Source organism: Eubalaena glacialis, chromosome 15 (assembly GCF_028564815.1).
Source record: "Eubalaena glacialis isolate mEubGla1 chromosome 15, mEubGla1.1.hap2.+ XY, whole genome shotgun sequence".
NCBI lineage: Eukaryota > Metazoa > Chordata > Mammalia > Artiodactyla > Balaenidae > Eubalaena > Eubalaena glacialis.
The window spans coordinates 10,901,256-10,924,776 of NC_083730.1; the positions used below are offsets into that span (position 1 = coordinate 10,901,256).

At 33.7% G+C, this 23,521-nt stretch overlaps 1 protein-coding gene across 1 annotated transcript in view; it reads left to right on the plus strand.

The window, feature by feature from the left end:
- CDH19 (cadherin 19) overlaps positions 1 to 14,044 on the plus strand; it is a 63,486-nt gene extending 49,442 nt beyond the window's left edge. The window contains exons 9-11 of the mRNA XM_061170025.1: positions 8,138 to 8,252; positions 10,596 to 10,847; positions 13,554 to 14,044. Coding sequence (XP_061026008.1) covers positions 8,138 to 8,252; positions 10,596 to 10,847; positions 13,554 to 14,044 — 858 coding nt within the window. The remainder of the gene's footprint in view (positions 1 to 8,137; positions 8,253 to 10,595; positions 10,848 to 13,553) is intronic.
- Positions 14,045 to 23,521: the final 9,477 nt, after the last annotated feature.

The following is a 23,521-nucleotide window of genomic DNA, read 5'->3' on the forward strand; positions in this document are numbered from 1 at the left end:
GCAATGAACGTTTGTTTTCTAGTGTTAATTTGGGGCATGGTATGGACTGATTGGTATTTTTTATAGTCTAAAAATCAGTTATGTAATTCAAATATGTTTCCCCTCCTGTGGGAATGAAACATCAAAAACGACAGTTAAGCAGCAATAATAGAAAGATTGCCTGGCGTAATAGCAAGAGAACTTGACTAAACTCATCCACACTAACTGAATTAAACGATAATCTAACCATGCTGAAAACCGGTCTCCTCATATGAAAAAGAATGATACAACTTGCTCTACAAAAGGGTTTAGTAAAGATAAAATACTTTAAAAATACTATTAAATGAGAAAATTGGTAAAATTGAACTTTATTCAAAGTAATTTTGTAAATACTAACAGCAACAAACAGTTAAGAGTAGTGTCATACATTACAAGTTCTTAACATGGGGCCCATACCCTTCTAAAGAGATTCTGATGAGCTATGAGTCGTCTTTGTGCACTGGATAGTGCATAGAAACAACACTGTCACTGTGTATGCAGATGAGGGTGGAAGCAGGTTAATGTCTCTCATTCAATGCTTAAAAGAAACCATTACTTATAAAATAAAAATTGAAAGTTACAAAAACCAATATAAACATATTATTGATGTTGGTTTTTTTTTTTTTAATAAATTTATTTATTTCTTTTTGGCTGCGTTGGGTCTTCGTTGCTGTGTGCAGGCTTTCTCTAGCTGCAGCAAGCGAGGGCTACTCTTCCTTGAGTGGGCTTCTCATTGTGGTGGCTTCTCTTGCTGCGGAGCATGGGCTCTAGGCGTGCGGGCTTCAGTAGTTGTGGCACATGGGCTCAGTAGTTGTGGCTCGCAGGCTCTAGAGCGCAGGCTCAGTAGTTGTGGTGCACGGGCTTAGTTGCTCCACGGCATGTGGGATCTTCCCGGACCAGGGCTCAAACCCGTGTCCCCTGCATTGGCAGGTGGATTCTTAACCACTGCGCCACCAGGGAAGCCCTGGTTTTTTTTTTATTGGAGTTTTTCTGGTCAGATTCTTGATTTATTTTGATTGGTTTGAAACAGATTAAGTTTTTTTAAATCTCTGGAGCAATAATTCAATAAATTGCATTTGTCATTTTTCTTTCTGTAAGTTAATATTTGTTTACCAAATTATTTTATTTCAAAACTATTGTTTGAAAGGCAATGAAATGATACCTTTGAGTATGCAAATCAAGAAAAAGAAAGGATAGTTAGAGAAACAGGAGTAAAAATTAAATCCCTATTTTATAATATGATATTTGTGTGTTCTAATAATTTGAAAATCTGGATGATATGAACAGTATTGGGGAGAAGATACACAAATACATATAAATTCTCAAGTCTTTTCAACAAATTTTGCTGTTGCAAATGGGTATTCATAGGGAGGAAATGGAAAACTCCACCTTAACCTCACACCTTATACAAAGATTATTTCAAAATGTATCATATATTTAAATGTCAACCTAAAGCAACAAAACTTTTAGAGGCAGAGGAGAAAATATTCTCTTCTATGGCTAGGCAAAGAGTTCCTAAATATGTCACCAAAAGCCCAATCCATAAGAGAAAACATATTCAGTATTTTTAGGAGAATAACAAAACAATATTTTTAAACCTATTAATATTTTCCTTAGATATAGTGATATAATATACACATAATGTAAAAATATGTGTAAACTTTTCATTTGATGCTAAGAAGTCCTTTGACAAAAACTTAAATTTTGGATTACAAATAAAATGAGTCAAAATGCACACATAAATAGTAAGAATGAAATAACGTACTCAAATCAATAGTCAAAATCTCACTTAATACTGAAACACACATGGTAGCATAATTTAAAACAGTAATGAGAAAGGAATTCCTGCTTTCCACGCTATCAATGCATAGTGTTCTGAAGCTTAGGTCCACACAATAATATATAAAATACATACAAAACAGAGTTACTGAAAAGAAGAAAATTTATTTGAGAAGATAAGATTATCGAGTAAAATACTGACAGATAAATATGATAGAATTTTAAATTTTCTTAAATCCACATTTAAAAATATTTTAAAAAGAGGAGAGGTTGCTATCCAACAGGCATAAGGTTTCCGTTAAGCTGGGTGAATAAGCTCTAGAAATCTGCGTGCGACGTTGTCTCTATAGTTAACGATACTTAAAAATGTGTTAAGAGGGTCGATCTCATGTTAAGTGCTCTTATCACAATTAAAGTTTTTAGTAAGTCAAAGAGAAACTGATGAAATTAATTTTAATGTTTATTTGACACAATATATACAGAATATTGTGATTTTCACATGTAATGAATTAAAAATCAAAAGGGAAATATTTTATATGTTTTCTCATACTATGAAAATCACTCCCATCCCATTTCCCACAGGCTCAAACAGCTGGACAAAATGACAAGTTAAAAGGTCTCCTATATCTATCTGCTTTGGGTAGATAATAACATTCATTATAGAAAATCAAAATACCAGAATAGCTACACTGTATTCTGGAGGAAATCAGACATTTCCTTAATGACCTATGTGGGTAAACAGAAGTTTTATTTCTGTTCTTAATGTGTAAATGGCCAGGATGGGGAGGAGAAGAAGGAGAAAATTTTTCATTGGTTTGCAAAATATGAATATAATAAATGAGCTGACATTAGGGCAATTTGTCTTTTCTGTTTGGTGTAAATAGTTATTTTTCAAATTAATGATTCCCATTATCTTGACTTATACCAAATCTCTTTTCCAGAAGTAAAGTGTAATAGCAGTGATTTTTAGATTCTTTCATACCAGTACACTGTCTAATGTAAAGACATTTACATTGTCCCCATGTAAAAGTATTCTTTTGCCTAAATTTCTGTGATCCCACAGTATGATCCCTGGTTTCTTCATCTTCCTTTCTCTCTTGTGTCCTATACTTTTCATTTTTTTCAGACTCACTCTTCCTGCTATCCTTCACAAATATGTCTTAAATACAGTTCATATTCTAGTGACTTCTAGATCTTTATGCCAGTTCTTTCTCTTGTATTTTAAGCTATATGTCCAACTAATTAGAGAAAATACTTACTCAAGTGTCCTATGGTTACACCAGATTTGTTCCCAAGCCCACCTTTTTTTTAGTGTCCCCAGCAAAATTACTACAATTCACCAAGTCGTGCAAGAAAGACAAATGGATATTATCGTTAATTCTTTCTAGGCTTTTATTCTTTATATCCAATCAGTCATTAAGTTCAGTTGATTCCATCTCCTAAATTTTTCTGTAATCTGTCAATCTTACTCTATCCCCACTCTTACTAAGCTCACAAGGGCCTAACAACACTTGCGCAGTGAACCTTAGTTCTGCTGAGGGGCGTTCCTGTAAAATCAAATGTTGAATTATCCGATCTCACAGCCGACATGCAGAGATATACTACGGTTGTTCATTAGTTATCGTTAGGTAAGCCTGTAGGCACGTAAACCGCTTCTATGACGGTCAGTTTTAAGTTTTGCGGCAATGGTCAGAAGAATATATTGTGTGCCTTCTTAGAAATGATAAAAAGACCTTACTTTGGTGACATCGACATACCCTTAGAGAAAATTGGGGACCTGGGAAACTGTATCTCCGTCTGGAAGCATGTTGTACCATCTTCAGTTTATGCAAACACTTCAGTAATTTATATGTACTTTCTCATTTAAAATAACTTACATCCTGTCACTGATTGTTGCTGTCTTTTTGTATAGCACATCCAGGAGTTTTGTTTACCAACCGGTTGCTCCCAAGCTTGCTAACTAGGTTTTCTATTTTCATACCCACACTAAGGACGTCCATAGAATGAGCCTTTTAAAATGCAAAACTTCCCCCAGTAATTTGGGATTCTAAATAAAAATAATTTTGTCTTTCCCAGTTTAAAACTTGTGAGTGGCCATTGGTGTGAAGTCTAAACTCTGTAAAATGCCCTCCTTAAATAAATGTTCGTGTGGCCACCGATCATCTCTGAAGTAAAATCTAATTTCAGTTTAGATGCCAGGTCCTCTGACCCCAAAAGTTTAAGTATTATGTACTTTAGGTATTTTATTACATGCTTTTATTCTGTACTTTAGGTATTAGGTCCTTACTCAACACTCTAAGTTTGCAGTTCTGCTTCTACCTCTATTCCAGTAGAATGTAAACAGTGGTGAGAGAGACACTCTTGACCCCAGCCACCATGGGACACCCAGACCTGAGATGACGTGGCATGTGCCAAGTGTCAATGAAATATTTGTTAAATGGATACATTTGGGATATTAATTAGATATTTTCATAATTTAATTTTAAATGTATATATGATGATTTTATGTGAACTTATAAAGAATGATTAAAAATTAATTTGTCAAAGGAAAATAAAAAATAAATATATTGAGATAAAAATCTAATAATGTATCATTTTTAACAGAATATGGGTAGATTTCTACAAGTTAATGGCAAAACATTGCAATATCTATAGCTTTTAAATACATCGAATAAAATTTTGTGAAAACTTATTTTTTTGAAACAGAGTAGCTCTGCCTCTGTCTAGGGCCAAAATATTAGAATATCATGAACATCTCAACATTTTTCCCCTAAAAACATTCTAAACAAAGAAAGAAAACAGACTACAGACTCAATTTTCTTGTGGCTCTATTATTTTATTAATTAGCACTTTGACCTTTTGAACAGGTGTTCCACAACCTTTTTGAATTCTATAGATTTATTTTGTCAAACAGATCTGATTTGGAATCTGATTTGGAAGTACTATAAGAAGTGATTGTCTTGTTCATATTTGTTGACAACAATTTCTTGACAGGAGGAAGAATTTGCATTTATAGCTTGATATAAGGAACAAATACCTAGAATAACTAGATAAGCAAGCAATTTCTATAAGATTTTTAAAAATCCTTCCACATATTCATTTACTGCCACTCCTTTTTGTTTAATATAGCTTGCATTGAGAGAAATTATTTATTAAGCACATTTCAAGGAATTAATAATTTACATCAATTGATGCTTAGTACCTGTGTATTGATTTATAGTTTATAATTCAATTTATAGTTCATAATAATTCAAAAATGTGTTCCTCAACTAACCTTGGAAGTAGGTTTCACTGATATCTGCCATTAGAGGTAAGGAAACAGACTCAATTGAGTTGTTCGCTCCAAATCACAGTATATAACACTTGCTTATTGACTAGCTTTCAAAAAATTGCATGTTTAACAAAGGCCATACCTATAGTTTGTGGAGAAATGAGTATTGGACTGATTTTTAAAATCAGGCTGTTTAATCTGGGAATGACATTTTAGTAAGCTGGTCCATGGGTGCCTCTTTAAAAAAAAAAAAGCCATAATGAAAGGTAATTAATAGAAGGAAAATGATTGTATGTCTTCCTTGATTATCTTTAAATATCTTACAATTTTATTTGTCAATTATATCCAAATAAAGTTGAAAAAAGGCTCTGGGGGGCACATATACTACTCATATTTCACACCAGCTGTTGCATCAGCTTACATTCAAATTCTGACCCAGCAATTTTACCTACCTAAGATATATAACTGACTTGAAGCTTAATATAAGAAAATATAAAGTTGGGACAATGATAAGGTTTATTCCACAAGATTGTTGCAAAGATCAGCTATGGTAATATATAGAACAAACCCCGGCCAATAGGTAAGTTCTCAGTGAAATGTGGTTATTGTTAGGTTCTCTGTGCTTACAAAATATATTCCCATTGTAGACTTCAAAGTAGTATAGACAGGAAATCACATGTATTGTGTCAGAGGGAAATTGGACAAAATTCTGCCCAGAGAGCAAAGAGAAATGAAAAAGCTACAGTTTCAGAATTTGTCGTAACACAGCTGTTCTTTGTATGAGCTTTGCATTTTGATTTCTTTGCTTCTCTCATAAATGTATAAGGCCAGAGATAGGCTCCAGGTAAGTAGATATAAGTATATAGTTTAGAAATCTAACCAATGCAACAAATAGGGATTTTTCTTAGAATTTTATTTGAAAATTAAAATGAAAAACTTTCCATTGTTACATTAAAATGAAAAATCAATATCCTCACTCAAGACTTGAGGGTATATTAATGTTGACCCCTTTTTAGAGATTTGCATTTTCAAGAAAAATATACGTGTTCAAGGTTGGTTCAATAGAATTAATGATACCCACTATGTGACTGATTCTATTATGTCAGTGGGTTCCTATTTTTGTAAAGTGGTGGAACCCAATAAAACATATGGAAACCCGGTTTACAAAGCAATTTATAAGTGGAGGTATGTTCATTGAAAAGGGCCAGAGAAACCTGTACATATTCCATTTACCTATACATATGTATAGGGTAGTTTGGTTTTAAAAGTATCTAAAAATATATACAAAGTCAAAATCTCTCTAGTGTTCTTGGACCTTCATACAGGAAAGGAAAACATTTTCAACATTTAGTCAGAGGCATGTGTCTAAAACAGAAAGTCAGGTAGTAAGATAAATTATTCATTGTCTAAAAATCAATGCTGCATATGCCAACAAGATAAAATGTGATTTTTTTTACAATTTGCTATCAATCTTAATTGAGCAAATATATATATAACGAGATTACTCACAGTATTCAGGACACCATCCTATGTAAATCCCAACAAGACAATGTTTTCCTGAAGAAAACACATAAAAATGTGTACTGCTTATATGACAAGCACTTTGACAAGCTAAGACATTGAATCCTAAAAATGAATCCTAAAATTTAAGTATTAGTATCTCCATTTTTTTAAAAAAATGTTATTGGAGTATAGTTGATTTACAATGTTGTGTTAGTTTCAGGTGTACAACAAAGTGAATCGTCTGGCGGTCCAGTGGTTAAGAATCCGTGCTTCCAGTGCAGGGGGCACAGGTTCGATCCCTGGTTAGGGAACTAAGATCCCACATGCAAGCCGTGCGATGCGGCCAAAAAAATTAAAAAGTTAAAAAAAAAAAAAAAAGTATCTCCAGTTTTCAAGCTTAGAAAATTAAGTAGTAAAGACAGAATTCAGAGTATCAGACTTCCAAGCCCTTGCCCTTCGCCCTGGCTATACAAAATCTTATAATAACCCCAAATAAAATCATTATCCTCATACGATGCACATTTATTATTGTAGGCATGGATTGAATAAAAATGTTTTCTTTTATTAGATTATTTAATTAACACTACATGATTTTGATTTAATTAGGAATGTGTTATGAGGGAAAAGATAAATCAATGTAGAGAAATAATGTACAAATTGCATTAGTTTCACAAGGTTCTTCATGCATGTGGGGAGATACCCTTTGAAGTGTAACATTATAAATTATGGGTCTGTCATCTTGTAACTAAGGATATTTTTGTTTGACACATTGTTAAAAGCACTTTAATTCTAGAAAATTCAAAACAATAACTTCTATAGTCAATTTACTTTAATTTCCAGAATTAATCACAATCTCATTATTTGATCTTGACAGCACATCTCTTTTTTGACAATAATTAACTACTTGACTGACACTTTCATGTCTTGAAAGCAAAGAACTAATTGTGATTTGTTCATAGTTGCATTATTTCACTTTTTTATGATCTGAGATAGAGGGATTTATTTGACGTGGAACACTTTTCCTATAATCTTTGTGGGTCAGGGAAATCATGTACATTGCCCCTAAGCTTTAAATGCATTACTTCCTCAAATCAATTTAAAAACTCATTACTTTAGCAAATACTCTAGTAAGACAATAAGCTTACCACAGTTATGCTGTCAATATAAGCAGGAAATATATAACTTCAGCAAATCATAATGGTTGGTATTCAGATAAGAAAGGGAGAAGGAAAAAAGGAAGGAAGGGAGAAATCCAGGCAGGAAGGATGGGAGGATGTTTTCTAACGAGCTTAGCTTATGGAAATCTTCTCATCTGTTAACAAGAGTTTATTTATTATGTAATATTAAAATGTTCTTTTGAAAGGAGCAAGTAAACATATTTTTAACCTGAAAAAATATTTTCATATTCTCCACCAGTTTGAGATATCCTCTGCAATATCCATAAAGATTTTGGTAAAGCAATTTTAATAAAAGCTAATAATAATTTAAAATAATAATAAGAATATAATAATGATAATGATAATTTTTCTGAATAATAATATAAAAAAAATCCCTATTTTTTTCTAGGTGATTCAGACCATCAGTGCAGTGGATAGAGATGAATCCATAGAAGATCACCACTTTTACTTTAATGTATCTGTAGGAGAAAATAACTCAAGTTTTACAATCATAGATAATCAAGGTAATGCCATTCACTCATAATAGCTTTCTATCCATTCTTCTTCGAGAATCTTGTTTAATTTTAAGGAAATTTGTAGCATTACTTTTTATACTATACCTGCAATATGATAATGTTGAGAAATAAAGCAAGGAGTGGCAATGGAAATGGGAAACAAAACTCAAAGTAGTGTCCTGGAAATATCAGTCCCATTTCCCACTGGATTTCTTTAAATTAGAAGCACTTTTTCAAGTCATCATTGGCTATAGGCCCCCGTAAAGGTCTGAATGACCTTGCAAATATAATTGCAGTTCTGACACCATGGTTCCTTTCATGTCTTCACATAACTCAAACTTCAGCCTATGTCTGGGGAAGAAAATGATATATAATCATGTTAGCTTGATTGATTGAAAGATATTTGGAGTCATTAATTAGGAGCTATAAGTATTTGGAATTGGTTTAAGACTATTCTTTTCCCTTCAAAACGAAATGATTATATCAGCCTGAGAACAAAATGTTCTAAAGGATTTTGTACGGACGGACAGAATTCCTTTTCCTTCCACATAGAAGGGGAATAACTTTTTACAAAGCCACTCTGTTCTTTTTCCCTTCACTTCAGTAAAATATTTTTTTGTCGTTACATGGATTTCTATTCTAATTTTGCTTCGTATCTCAAAGATATGAAACACTGTAGGATTCATTACTCAAGCATCTATAACCAAACACCTGCAGCTGTCCTTCCTTACAACTGAGCTTAAGCTCCATATAAGGGGAGATCTGTTATGGGAGAATAAATGCAGACACATTCTTTCCCTTTTGCCTTTGTCAAATTCCCCAGTGAAGGAAACTCAAATAGATTTAGGATTTTAAAAAATGCAAATATCAATATAAGAAATAAGCTGTAGGTTAGATTTGTTTATGTAAATATAAAATAAGTTAGTGGGACAAAATAAATATATTGAAACATAAAGAGAATAATTGATTTGGTTTAATATTTGCAGTTACAAGTAATTTAATGAAATACATACCAAAAATATATAAACTCTCTCACCTCTTCAATCTGCCTAGTGAATAAAATCACAGGAGTTTTATAGACTTCAAGAGCATGACGGAGAATTAGTTTTTAAAAGGTGATTTGGGAAAAGTCATAAGTAGGCATACATTTCAAAAGACTTCCATTTGGGCTTCCCTGGTGGCGCAGTGGTTGAGAATCTGCCTGCCAATGCAGGGGACACGGGTTCGAGCCCTGGTCTGGGAAGATCCCACATGCCGCGGAGCGACTACGCCCGTGAGCCACAACTACTGAGCCTGCGCGTCTGGAGCCTGTGCTCCGCAACAAGAGAGGCCGCGACAGTGAGAGGCCCGCGCACCGCGATGAAGAGTGGCCCCCACTTGCCGCAACTAGAGAAAGCCCTCGCACAGAAACGGAGACCCAACACAGCCAAAAATAAATAAATAAATTTATTTTAAAAAAAAAAGACTTCCATTTATTTGCATTTGCCTATTTCAAAGCCTTCCATTTATATGTTTCCACTTATTTGTTTGTGTTTTCTAAAATTTGTTTGATTGCCACAGAAAATATTTCAGGGAATGCCAATACCAAAAAAACAAAGTCAAGTGGGGGGGCAACACTAGTACTGAGATACAATAAACTGCACTGGAAAAGACTGTTTAGAATATTTTGGGATTGAGGGAAAAGCAATTTCAAATGTGTTGAAGTATATATTGTTTATTTTTGTTAATTTTTTGAATGTTCTGTCTAGGTGAATTAATCAGTACTACCAAGGTTTAACGATTCTCTGAAATTTAAGCAGAAAATGGGTTAATAATGTCAAAGTGAAATGAAACATTCTAATAGAATCTTTTACACCAAGTAAAATTAATTCTTTTGTCTTATTAGTAAATACATTATTTGAGATCACTTGCTGTGATAGGGAGATGACTTGAAAATCTTGTGTATTTATAGTATCTGTGAAAATAATGAGTTTCTATTAGAAAAAGCACTGTCATGAGTATTTAACCCAAATGAAACTGATACTGTCATTATAAGTTTAATGCTAGTACCCCCTATTTACTATTGATATCTAATTAAAATGCTGTTTTCTTTTCTGTGTTCCACATGTACATTTCATATATTTATCAAAAAACATTTTGGAACTGATTCATATACTTTATCTAATTTTTAAATTGGGATTTAGGCAATGTCAAAATCAATAATGACTTTTTGAGTTGATCTCTTGTCTTTTTTTATCAGAAATTCGCTCTTCCCTATTTGAACTTATTTGATCTGCTGCCTCTAGTACATTTAACTGGTATGAATTTCTTTTGTATTATTGAAAAAATCATGCACATGGATTTTTGTTTTAGATAACACAGCTGTAATTTTGACTAATAGAACTGGTTTCAGCCTTCAAGAAGAGCCTGTCTTCTACGTATCCATCCTAATTGCTGACAATGGAATCCCATCACTTACAAGCACAAACACCCTTACCGTACACGTCTGTGCCTGTGGTGACACTGGTAGCACGCAGACCTGCAGTAATAAGGATCTTATGCTTTCCATGGGATTCAGGACAGAAGTCATAATTGCTATTCTGATATGCATTATGATAATATGTGGTAAGTTGTGTGAACTGAGCATATCTTCATTTATTGACAGTAACATGATAAATATAGAAAAGAGTTAATTCCATTATAATGGTATGTGTGGACTCGTGTGTGTGTCTGCATTTAATTGCCCTTCTTAATGTGTTACAATTCTAAAATCAAGTGGAGTGAATGAAAAATAGAGTGAACATGCACTTCAGGTTGAAAATCGATGATCCTTGAATTCTGACTATATGAGTACACCTGTGCACATCCTTTTAAGAGTGTTTTGGACACACACATTGCAACATATGTAGTAATATAAAAATTAGTAATAATAATGGTGAGATTCCATTGAGTGCTTATTATACTCCAGGAGACTGTCCTAAGTGCTTTACAGAAATTATGCAGTTTGATCCTCAGGATAACCTTAAGAAGTGGCAACTATTTATCACCTTCATTGTATAGATGAAGAAAGTGAAATTCCAAGAGGTATATGGTTTACAAAGGGTCATGCAGCTAGTAAATGAAGTGCTAAGATTACATAACCACAACACACCTCTATCCAACCTGATACTGCAGCTCACTGGAGCCTAGGAGCATTGAGGAAGTAAATGTTAAGGTGAAAAAATGTAAAAGAGAGGGTCTTACTTAAAGTGCTAAACACAGAAGAAATAGTAAAATAGCTCCACCTGTTTTTGTTTGTTTTTGTTGCTGCTGTTGTTTTCACGAGGAGATAAGTTATACTCATTTTACGGACGAGGCAAATGAGGCCCCACATGTTTTAGCCAGGCTTTCAAAACTACAAATCATGCATCTAGCATAACTTTTTCCCTTTCTTTAACATACCAGTATATATAATCTAAACCCTTCGCTTGCTTTCCCTCATAACTTCATATCAGAGCCAACACAACTTAACTGAGTGTTGACAGCAATGGTATCAGCCATGGGCTCTGGAATCCCAAACTCACTGCTCAAAGGGACATACAAAATGTTTCAGGATTTGCTTTGCCTTCACTCTTCTCGTCTTTCTCAAAGCTTTCCTCTTTTACCATTCAAAGTTACCCTTCATTTCTACCTAGCTTCAGTTTTTTAAAATTATTTTTAATGATCTTTGATCATAAAACTGAATTTAGAGCTACGTAGCTAGATATCAGAAGCAAGAAGTAGTAAAAACAGTATAATGTTTGCAGGATGCAAGTACTAAATTATTCACTGGTACAGAACTAAACCTAGTCCCGAAACCCTGCAAGTAAAAACCAACGGCAGCCTCACAGTCAAGGGCACAAGTAATACTGAGAAGGTGGGAAATCAGGGTAAACCAGCAGTCAGCAGTTTCCTGTGAAAGTTTCATGAATACGCTCTTCAATTTTCATAGATTGAAAAATTATTTATTAGATCCCTTTCTATTTCAACCATATATCTCTGCTGTATTAAAGTACAGTGCCTGGATTCAAACACAATGGCCTTATTTCAAGAACACTATTTCAATTTCTTTAAATGTGAGATTTATATAAAATATTGCCTAATGTATTTCTCTTTGTGATAATATTAATAACATTACTTCCTGTTTGTTTCAATTCTTAAAGATGAAATGCTGAACAGCTACATAAGATCCAAGATTGTGTAAGGATTGGCTATCCATGAAACACACACAAACACACCCATATACACACGCACTTTTCTTGAAAATTTAAAAATTTAAAAAAGCATTCTGAAATTGTTCTATTTCTACACAATGCTAAAATTATCTTATATAATTGATCGATGTGGACATACCAGTGTTATGATTCAAAAACCTGATAGGTTTGGAATTTCTGAAATTAATATGGTATAACAAAGCACAGATTCTGAACCAACTTTCTGGTTTTGAATGCCAGCTTTTTGTTTCCTAGCTGTGTGACTCTGGGTATGTGATTTAATCTCTCTGCACTTCAGTTTCCTTATCTTTAATAGAGAATCATAATAAAATATGGGTATCATAACAAATCAATGAATAAATGTAAAGCTTTCAGAAAAATGACTGGTACATACTTTGTAGTCAATAAATATTAACTTAGAAAATAATTATGCCACAGAATTTGTCTCAATGGCGAAAATCAAATCAGTTCTGTGTGCTTAACTTCCACTAACATGGATCATTGGTCACTGAGATTGGCAGATGCATATAGATTGGAAAATGTTCCTTCATTCTGCTTTGTTCTATTTTCAATATATAAGAAAAATATAAAATTTTTAATCTTAAATTGATCATCATAAACAATTCACTATATTTTTATGATGTTTTTCTGCTTTAAACCATCAGCCAGAAAGATTGTTATACTTCCTTGTCATTCTCCAAGTCCCTTCAGTAAATTTTCAATAGCAAATATATCTTTTTGTCTTATAATCAGAAAATCGAAGCTTATGTCTTGAGCTTGTAACAGAAGCAAGAATGATATAGTTTATTATAAATAACAATATTTCACAATATCTTATATATTATGACATATAATATTTATTAAATAATACATTATATATTTATGTATAATATATAATATAAAATATTGTAACATACAATATTTAATAATGTGTTTAGTATAAATATATGATAACATACTAATGTATGCTATTTATTATATATTATATATTTAAAATATAATAGTGATATTATGGGTAATATGAAGCATATGTATTTATAATATATAATATTGTATTATATTTGTGTTAATTAATGTTCTTGTGTGCTCTCTTTGACAGGGTTTATTTTTTTGAACCTAGGTCTGAAACAACGAAGGAAACAGACTCTATTTCCTGAGAAAGGTGAAGATTTCAGAGAGAATATATTCAGATATGATGATGAAGGTGGCGGAGAGGAAGATACAGAGGCATTTGACATAGTGGAGCTGCAGGGCGGCGCGGTCATGCGGGAACGCAAGACTCGGAGAACCACCAGGGCAGAGATTCGGAGCCTGTACAGGCAGTCTTTGCAGGTTGGCCCAGATAGTGCCGTATTCAGGAAATTCATTCTAGAAAAGCTCGAAGAGGCTAACACTGATCCCGGTGCCCCTCCTTTTGACTCCCTCCAGACCTATGCTTTTGAGGGGACGGGGTCCTTAGCTGGATCCCTGAGCTCCTTAGGGTCAGCAGTCTTTGATCAGGATGAAAACTATGATTACCTTAATGAATTGGGACCTCGCTTTAAAAGATTAGCATGCATGTTTGGTTCTGCTATGCAGTCAAATAATTAGGGATTTTTTATTAATACATTTTTTTAAATGCTAATGTGTATTTGGGCAAACTGGTAGTCTCTTGGTAAAGAGTTGTATACTCCGGTTCTCTGGAAAAAGGAAAAGACCCAATTTATAATGTTTTGTGATATCCTTGGGGTAAGTATCCCATGGTTATTTCAAGCTACCCATACATGGTCACTGACTGCAGGTATGGGAAGTGAAGCTAACAATCAGCTCTCGGGTGCCAATGCAGGCCAGCTCTAGCGTGCCCCTGAAATACTCCTCTGACATGTTTTCAATACCATCCAATACAAATTCTCAAAATTTTTGAAAGTTTAATGTGAAAAGGGCCCTGAACTAGATTGTCTTAATATTATTTCATTTATCCATTTTTTAAATCTTACAAAGAAAGAGTGAAGAGTTTATGTGTGTTAAGCTCCTGATGCTCTACAGAGATAAACACCTATGAGAATCTCGGTGGTTATATCCATCTTTTAAAAACGATTTCTTTTCTATGAATAAGCAAGCTTCTGACTGAGAGTCTATGATTCATTCTAGTTTGATATTTTAAAAATGTCATCAAGACCACATTTTAAAACTGATTTCAAATTTAGACAGATGCTTGGTATCTGTTAATTACTCAAAGATATAGTGTAAATTTGTATTCTCTTTGATATTACAGCTTTATATAAAAAAAGGGGCATAGACTTTGTTTAGGAGATTTTCATATGTTATTTTCTTATGTATCCAAAATACATCTTTATCATGTCACAATACTATGACAAAACACATATCAACATTTACTCAACATTAAATTTGAACTTTAAGAAAATGGTAGAAAGTGTGAAAAGTTTTTAATTTTAGTTTTAGTTTTTGATTTTTAATTTTATTGCTACTAAAAATAATAGAAATACATGAAAAGAGTACTGGATTCAAACTGGAGTTAATATTCATCCTAAATGTTATGATCAGCTGCCCTGCTCTTACCATGCATAAAATAAAACATGATAAAAGTCTCAGCATTTCCTTTTTTATTAAGAGATTAGACTATAACTGATTCTTCTGTGTCATTTTTTTTATTATGGAATATAAAATTAGGTGCAATAGTTACTTTTATTGTAACATTATGAAGGAAGTATGCTAAGCTGCTGGACATAAAGCTTTAAGGTAACATTAGATAGTAAGATAATAAAACACTTTAATTTTAATCAACCTTATAAGAAAGATTCTTATTATTCTATCCAAATCAAAGTGGAATTCAAAATTCACAGGTTGAACAGAAAGAAAGTAGTGAATACTATGTCCTCAAAATAGCTTTATGTTTTCATTTTTTATTAATAGCATGTGAAACTGAGCTGAACCAAATTGACCATATATGTTCTAATCAAGTATTTCAAATAATTTTGAGCTAAAGTTGGAGTAGTTGAATGGCTACAATATTTTTTTCTCTGTACTTTAAGACAGTACCATCCATACCATGTAATAGAAGAGAATTTTTTCATCAGTATCAATCAGGTACCATTATGTCAGCAACAGAGATATCACCATTTTACAAAAGCCTGAGAAAATCAGACTTGAAATACAACAATTTAGGAAGATATTAAATGTAGTAGAGAGGACATAAGCTGTAGTAAATCCTTGTATATTCATATCATCATTTACTTAGGGAAAAGTAAGAACAGTAAACAAAAGAAAATTTAAAAAGTGTAAAAACTTCCAAGTAAAAAAATGTATGGGTTGAGAGAACATTTATATTCCTATCATATTGACATAAAAATTGAAAGAGTATAGTTAGGGAAATTTTCGTGAATTATTCCATGAATGGCTGTACCCTGTATTTAGAAAATAGTGCTATATAATCTTGGTTGAAGAACTGGAATGTATGATAAACAGCAGATGAAGCAATCCATGGAAAATAGATTAGAAAAAAAGAAATAGGGTCTTCTGAGGCTTGCAGTTAGTTCAGTCATGAATGAAAGCCTTATAAACAACTTATCAACTTGGATGAACACCTTATAAAAATGCAGTAGCTGCATCACTAAGTTTAGTGTTTGAGTCCAGTGGCACTAAGCAGATGTGTTAAAATAAATTCTGGTTTAGTTAATGATAGGATTGTCAATCATAGGGTACATAGGAAAGGAGATTCAGGGCTGGATACCTATTTGCTAGTCTAGAAAGTGTCCTTTTAAACTATATCAAGAAAATACTATCTGATTCTAGTAGAGAAGTTGCAATTTTCTAGAAGTTATACTTGGTAATATTTCAATAACTATTTTAACCTTTTTTTCTAGTCACACAGCTGTTGCAAGAACACAGCTGTATCCTAAGCTAAAGACATGACATTAAGGTCTCATTTTCATAAATTTTAATAAAGGTAAATCAATGCGAGGATATTTATGAAATAGCACAGCTTCACATTAATACCTGCACTACTTAAATAGCACCCTTCATTAACTTACAGGTTTATGTGTAAGTCTTAAATTACTAGTTGTTGAAACAGGAAAATATTGAAATCCTTTATAGGGATCAGAAAATGTTAGCAATAATAGTTGTTCACTAAGCACATAGCTTGAGCCTATCAGATCTGAGTTTGAATTAGTTCACTTTTCTTTAAATAACTGGGTGAACTTTATCGAACTAATCTTTCCGTATCTGAGGTTGTGATCGGTAAAACGAGGTCCAATCTACCTATTTCACACGATTGTTGTGAAGAATAAGTAAAACAGGAAGCACACGTAGTACTAGACAAAACGCAAGAGTTCAATAAATAACAGCCCAACATCGTAACAGCTGACATTATTCTGCTGGAATGCACAGATCCCTTTCTTTTCTAGCACTGAGTGATCCCAAGGGCTTCACAGCGCATTTGAAATATAAATCAGTTTTCTGACCTGACATACAAGGTCATATATTATGCTGTGTCTGCTTATCTCTGTGTGCTCTGACCTCTTCTAATGCCATGCTCTAGGCCTGAAGCAATCTTCCTCCAAACATTTCTATTTTTCATTCCCTCACTTCATTCAAGTCCGTGATCAATTGCAACTTCCTCAGAAAGGCCTAAAGGACCACTCTCTGCCACTGTGTCCCTTGCTCTGCCTTTCTTTGCATCAAATCACTCAGCTACATTGTAGCAAGTACATTATATATATGTTACTTGTTATTGCCTTTATCCTTTATTAGAATGTAAACCCTAATTGGGCAAGGGGTTGTCTGACTTTTTCATTTGTTCTTGTCTAAAATTGTTTCTAGCACATGGTATGTGACCAATAAATATTCCTTAAATGAATGTAATAATGAATCCCAATCTATTTTACTTGGTCCTGTATAGAAGCCATATTGACATTGTTGAATATTAATGTGAAATTAATGTATTTTTCAAACCAGGTTAGCACTGGGTAGTTCTGGGTTACAATAAGATTTTTCAAAATCTTTCTAGAAATTATATGAATTTGTTATTTTAACTTGTTTGTACTTATTGATATCATTTCCTGTTGTGGGGAAAGGTAATAATGTTATACTGTTTAGTCAAAACACGTCCTTTGATGATTGCTGAAGTTCTCATATGAATAAGTTCCCATGAAGTGTGATGAATAGGAAGACATTTGCGATGCATGAGAATTCTATGCTTCACATTTTAGAATACAATTTGGTAACAAATGCATTGTTAAGCTCACAGGGCTACACAAAACCTACAAGGTAGCTTCATGTTCTTTTATACGATATAAATAGGCATTAGATATCAAGTACATTAGAAGCTGGAAATAAATGTAGAAGAGGATTATGTGGCTTTTACGTATCCAATTACGTCTATCTTATATATCTATGTACCCCTCCAACCATCCTTCCATCCACATATCCATCTATCAACTATCTCCTTTCTACTATCTATCCCCTCTTCCAGGAAACTGTAATTTCACGATTACATTAGAGACTAGCATCTCAATCACAAATTAGATCCTTGAGACATGTTAGTATTTCTTGCTGTCTTTTTTTGCTAGAGAGCTCTAAGGATGGGAAGCTGCCTGATATGAAATGGCAGGGAAACAGAGAGGGCTAAAACTGGGCAAAATGCAGTTCCTAGCCTTTGGCAAGGCAAAACTGCATGAATTTCCCATAGGTTAAGTGGTTCCAGGTGTAGAAATTTTGCACAGAATGTAGAAGCTGAAAGGGAGCTTAAATCAGTCATCCAAAGACTGTGTCACACAGACTAAGGAAAAACAGGGACCTCTGGTCCGTAAAATGTCTCCAAATACCCAATGCATGAGCTCCAGAATAGAATGCCAGCAGTCAGATGCCTGCCATCACACAGGACTTTGGCTGTGAAATTATGATAGAGCCAGCCTTGATTACATGCCCTTTATCTCTCATCTTTCCATCCCCACCCAGAAACCAGAGGTCCAGATGCAGCAGAGTAAGTGGAACAGGGAGAGAGACAACCACCTTGGCCAAAGTGGGCATAAGAAAGATCAAGGCAAATGTTTCTTAAAAACTGAATAAAATGAAACATTTTCATGATGTTTCTTTCAAGTTACAAACTAATCGATAAAGTGGATACATTAACATATCAAATCAATTTGGCATTTCATATAGTTTGAATAATTTAAAATTCACCTTACTAGTAGAAAACATTAGCAAAATACAAAAAAAGTAAATATAATTTATAGTTTTCTTAGGACATTTGAAAGCCTGTTAAAATAGTTTACACAAGTTTATTTCATGCTATTTCTTTGTGCTTATTCATTTTAATATTTAAAATGTGATATGTTCTTTTGGCTTCTGCAGTGCTAAGTGGTTTATCTCAGCTGGAAATAAGGCTGGACATGGAAACGACCGTATATTCATGATTACATAGAGGTACAAATCTATAGAATATTTTGTCCTAGGAAAGGGAATAGAGATGATATATGGGATTCATCTGTACAATAGGGATATTAAGGATATATAACTCATCATACTATTGGAGGAATTAACTGAAATAATACATATAAATAATTAACTGGGCTTAATGTATAGCAAACATGACATTTTTACCTGTTGTGCTTCTTAAAATAATAATTATTATAATTATATTAAGTTTAACTTTAGGAATGCTCATAGACTCATCTCCTTACTCTCGAAATATTATGGCCAAAAAGAAAATGAAGTGAAAATGGGCAAAGATGGCTAAAAGGTACAAACTTCCAGTTATAAAATAAATAAATCCTGGGGATGTAATGTACAGTATGCTGACTATGGTTAATAATACAAAAAAAAAAAGGAGAGAAGAAAATGAATTAATTCAGGACAATAATTAGCTTGCTGTTACTTCCTGCCTGCCCACCTTCACCCTTCCAGGGTAATGTGCCGTTATTACCAAAGGAAAAAATTAATTGCTCAAGTTATACATTATGTATGAGGTGTTCTGATTGAAAGTCGCTCCTCTGTGACATTTATTTGGAAAAAGACCTGCTAAGTTAAGTAGTAACAACATTTGCCGGCAACTTTTTCTAGGTATATATATATTTTAGAAACAAAAACTATCAAAAAAGAAAGGGTTGGTTTTGCTCACTTTTGTAACTAATGGAGAAATGAAGTTATTTCTATGCTTTATTAGAGCTACATGGAAAACGTGAAGTAAACATGCTAATGGCTCCAAGAGAAAGCTTTCATACCAGTTGTAATATCTAAGGTCTTATACCCACAGTTCTAATTTTATGTTAAGAATTTAAAATTAAATTACAAAGCAGATTGTTCTCATCAACTCTGAAAGTGCAAAATGAAAAGCTGCACTTTGGCTTCTATCTACATTCCCCTGTCCTTTCTCATTTTAAAAACAAAAAATTAAGGACCCATTGCCATATGTTCTCTGATGAGTACATTTTTATCATCTCCTTTTCTTCTATCCAATCTTAGGGCTCAGGCAACTTCTAGGCAATTATCCAGCTCATACTGCCACCTCAGTTTTCAGAAACTCCTTTCTTATCCCAGATGACCTCCGCATTATTCTTCTGCAGAGCTAATTAACTAATTTTAACTCTCTTTAAAACTTAAAACATACCTGCACATGACAAATTCAACTTACATAGAATTTCATCTGATCAACTGAAAATGTTTTAAGTTTTAGCGATTATATAAATAAAATTAGAAGTTGATAAATCATATGGTATATTTATTCATACTACCTTACCATTATCACACATTGTTAAAATAATTTGTCCCAATAACATAGTTTTTAAGAGCAAATATTTCTCCCACTTTATAAAATAGTCTACAGTCATGTTACTTTATTTTTTTATATAAATGCTTGAAAATGAAGTCTGTACCAAAGGACATACTAGCAAAAAGTGTGAACTGTGAAAATCCTATGTATTTCTCACACTTGTGTTCACTCGTCCTCCATAAGTAAATAACAAACATCAAAGATTTTATCCACTAGAATCATCTACTGAGCATCTCCAAGTTGAGTACTGCATAATGAACCCTGATTGGAATCCTAACAAATGCTATATCTGCATCCTCGCTTGAAAAATTATGGTGAGGAACAAGTGGAGGTGGAGTGAGAGACTGTGACCAGGGTGACAGCTGGCGCTAAGGTGAGATTCGGTGTTGAGTTCAGCTCCCCTCTGTGCTTTGCAAAGGAGTCACTGCCTCTTACTGGTCTTCGTTCAGTTACGCTACTGGCCCCAAACAGGAAAGTATTAATGATGAGATTTGTATTCTTTCAAATGTTTCTGAATATGTCAAACAAAGCTGTTCCTTTACGTAGACATAGAGAATGGACTTGAGGACACGCGGAGGGGGAAGGGTAAGCTGGGACGAAGTGAGAGAGTGGCATGGACATATATACACTACCAAATGTAAAATAGATAGCTAGTGGGAAGCAGCTGCATAGCACAGGAAGATCAGTTCGGTGCTTTGTGTCCACCTAGAGGGGTGGGATAGGGAGGGTGGGAGGGAGATGCAAGAGGGAGGAGATATGGGGTTATATGTATATACATAGCTGGTTCACTTTGTTATACAGCAGAAACTAACACACCATTGTAAAGCAATCATACTCCAATAAAGATGTTAAAAAAGAAAATAAATAAAGCTGTTCCTTTAAATCTCTCTCACTCTTTTTTTTTCTTTTTTTTTTTTAATGCAGTTGCATTTCCAGGTGTTATTCTAAGTGTTGTTTTAAGTGTTATTTAAATCTCTGTTATAAGAGAAAGGTACTGATGTTACTTCTAGCATACTAATAAGGAAACTGGGACAAAGAAAGACTGAGCAATTTGCCTGAAGTAATATATATAATAAGTGGTGATAATGTAAACCCAGGCAAGTTAGTCCTAGATTCCAGGCTTTCACCCATCATACCATATTGGCTCCTAATTTGCATCACCTCCTTAGGTTATTAATGTAGGGGCTTTATTCATTTGGTTACCAATGATTTTTTTTTGTTACTTTAGACGTTATGGTAGCATATAAATTATATATACATATAGATAGGATAAAGAGTTGATTAGTATTCTTTTTTCAAAACATACTGAGCCATTTTTATATTATTACTGAAACTGTTTCTATCAAAATTAAATGTTGAACATTTTACTTTTCCCATTATTATTACATACCTTTCCTTATTGCTAGTAATCAACCATAGAAATGACACCCTCAAAACATATTTGAGAACAGAAAGAAGATTGATTATTTAAGGATACTCTTAAATTATTGTTATATTAGATGATAATGGCATAAAAATCCAGTATATTAATTTACTTAATATGACTTATATTTTTCCCTCTCCTTAGTAATAATCCCCCCATAAAGGGAATAAAATAAATACTTGTGTATATGTTGTCATGAATAGCAAATAAATAATGAGCAAAAGAAAGAAAGAAGATTCGGCAAGAATATGAAAAAACCACTAAATTCACATTGGGAATTCAGAGCAACTCCATTCATTTACATTGCTTTTGTCACGTCCCCCTGCTTCTTTGCTGTTTTTTTTTTTCTGTTTGAGCATTTTCTGTATCTTAGAATGTGCTTGATTTATTTTTCATAATTTAATCCTCAATCAGAGACAAGGATTAGCTATTTTTAAGCAATGACTTTTGAGATTCATAGAAACAGAGAACTGAACACCAAGACTCACAGGATTGTTGAATTATTCTGATGTGGTTGGGTAGCACAAAGTAAGCTTTCGTAAATAAACACACATGATTCCCTGATGTATTTTTCAGCAATGATCTGTGCCTTAGGAACAAAAGCATGACAATAAGTCTGACATGTTCCTTTAGCTTTCCTCTACTGACATCAGAGTTCATGGTCTGAATCATATTAAAGAATGTAGTACTCCTTGAATAAAGGAGACAGCAACTGACCAAGAGACCACCTGAAATACCAAGATAATAGCCACCATCACTACTGAGCACCAGGTCATCTATTGATTTCACCAGCACACATCCTCTTCACTCAGGATAAAAACAAAATAGAAGTTTCTATTTCGTCCAGAGCAATGTGTGATTGTATATTGGGCTATATGGTCATCATATAAAATTAACACACTGGGAAGCATATCAATCAACTGATTTTTTGCACATCTGAATTGTAATTGTTTTTATTTTTGATCTTTCTACATACATACTCAAATATGGTCTTCATTTATCTATTTATCTATCTATCTATTTATTTATTTATTTATTTTTGGCTGCACTGGGTCTTTGTTGCTGCGCACGGGCTTTCTCTAGTCGTGGCAAGCAGGGGCTACTCTTCGTTGCGGTGCACGGGCTTCTCATTGGGGTGGCTTCTGTTGTTGTGGAGCATGGGCTCTAGGTGTGCGGGCTTCAGTAGTTGTGGCACGTGGGCTCCGTAGTTGTGGCTAGTGGGCTTAGTTGCTCCGCGGCATGTGGGATCTTCCCAGACCAGGGCTCAAACCCGTGTCCCCTGCATTAGCAGGTGGATTCTTAACCACTGTGCTACCGGGGAAGCCCTCTGGTCTTAATTTTTAAGGTGGTCAACATAGAATGATACAAGTCAATTTAATTTGACTTTAAAAATGTCAAGTTTTTAACTTGAAATTCTTTGTTTAAAATTGTCTTCTGATCAACTTTAGGGCCCAAAACCATGCAAATCTTTAACATAATAAACCTGGAAAGGATGAAAACAAGAAAGAGAGCGAGTAACTCAGGAGCCACATACGTAGAGCCATTTGCAAAGGAAATGTATTCAAGTGACTATTTTCCATGCTCTCTTTCTACTCTCCATGTGGGAAGAATGTAACCTAAAATCCTTCCTCTTAATATTTTTAGAGTAAATATTAAAACATGGTGGGCAGTTATTAGCATTGAATCATTACTGTGTTCCTAACCAAGTAATTAAAATGCCTTGTTTCTATTGATGAAATGAAGCTTGACTCTGATCTGGGAAAGGCAAGGTAGACAAGACACCCATATAATCTGCCCCGGCAGGGGGTGCATTCTACCCATTTTTACTTAGATAGAAGACTATGGGCCCTTCTGTATTTTGTGTCAAAGCAAA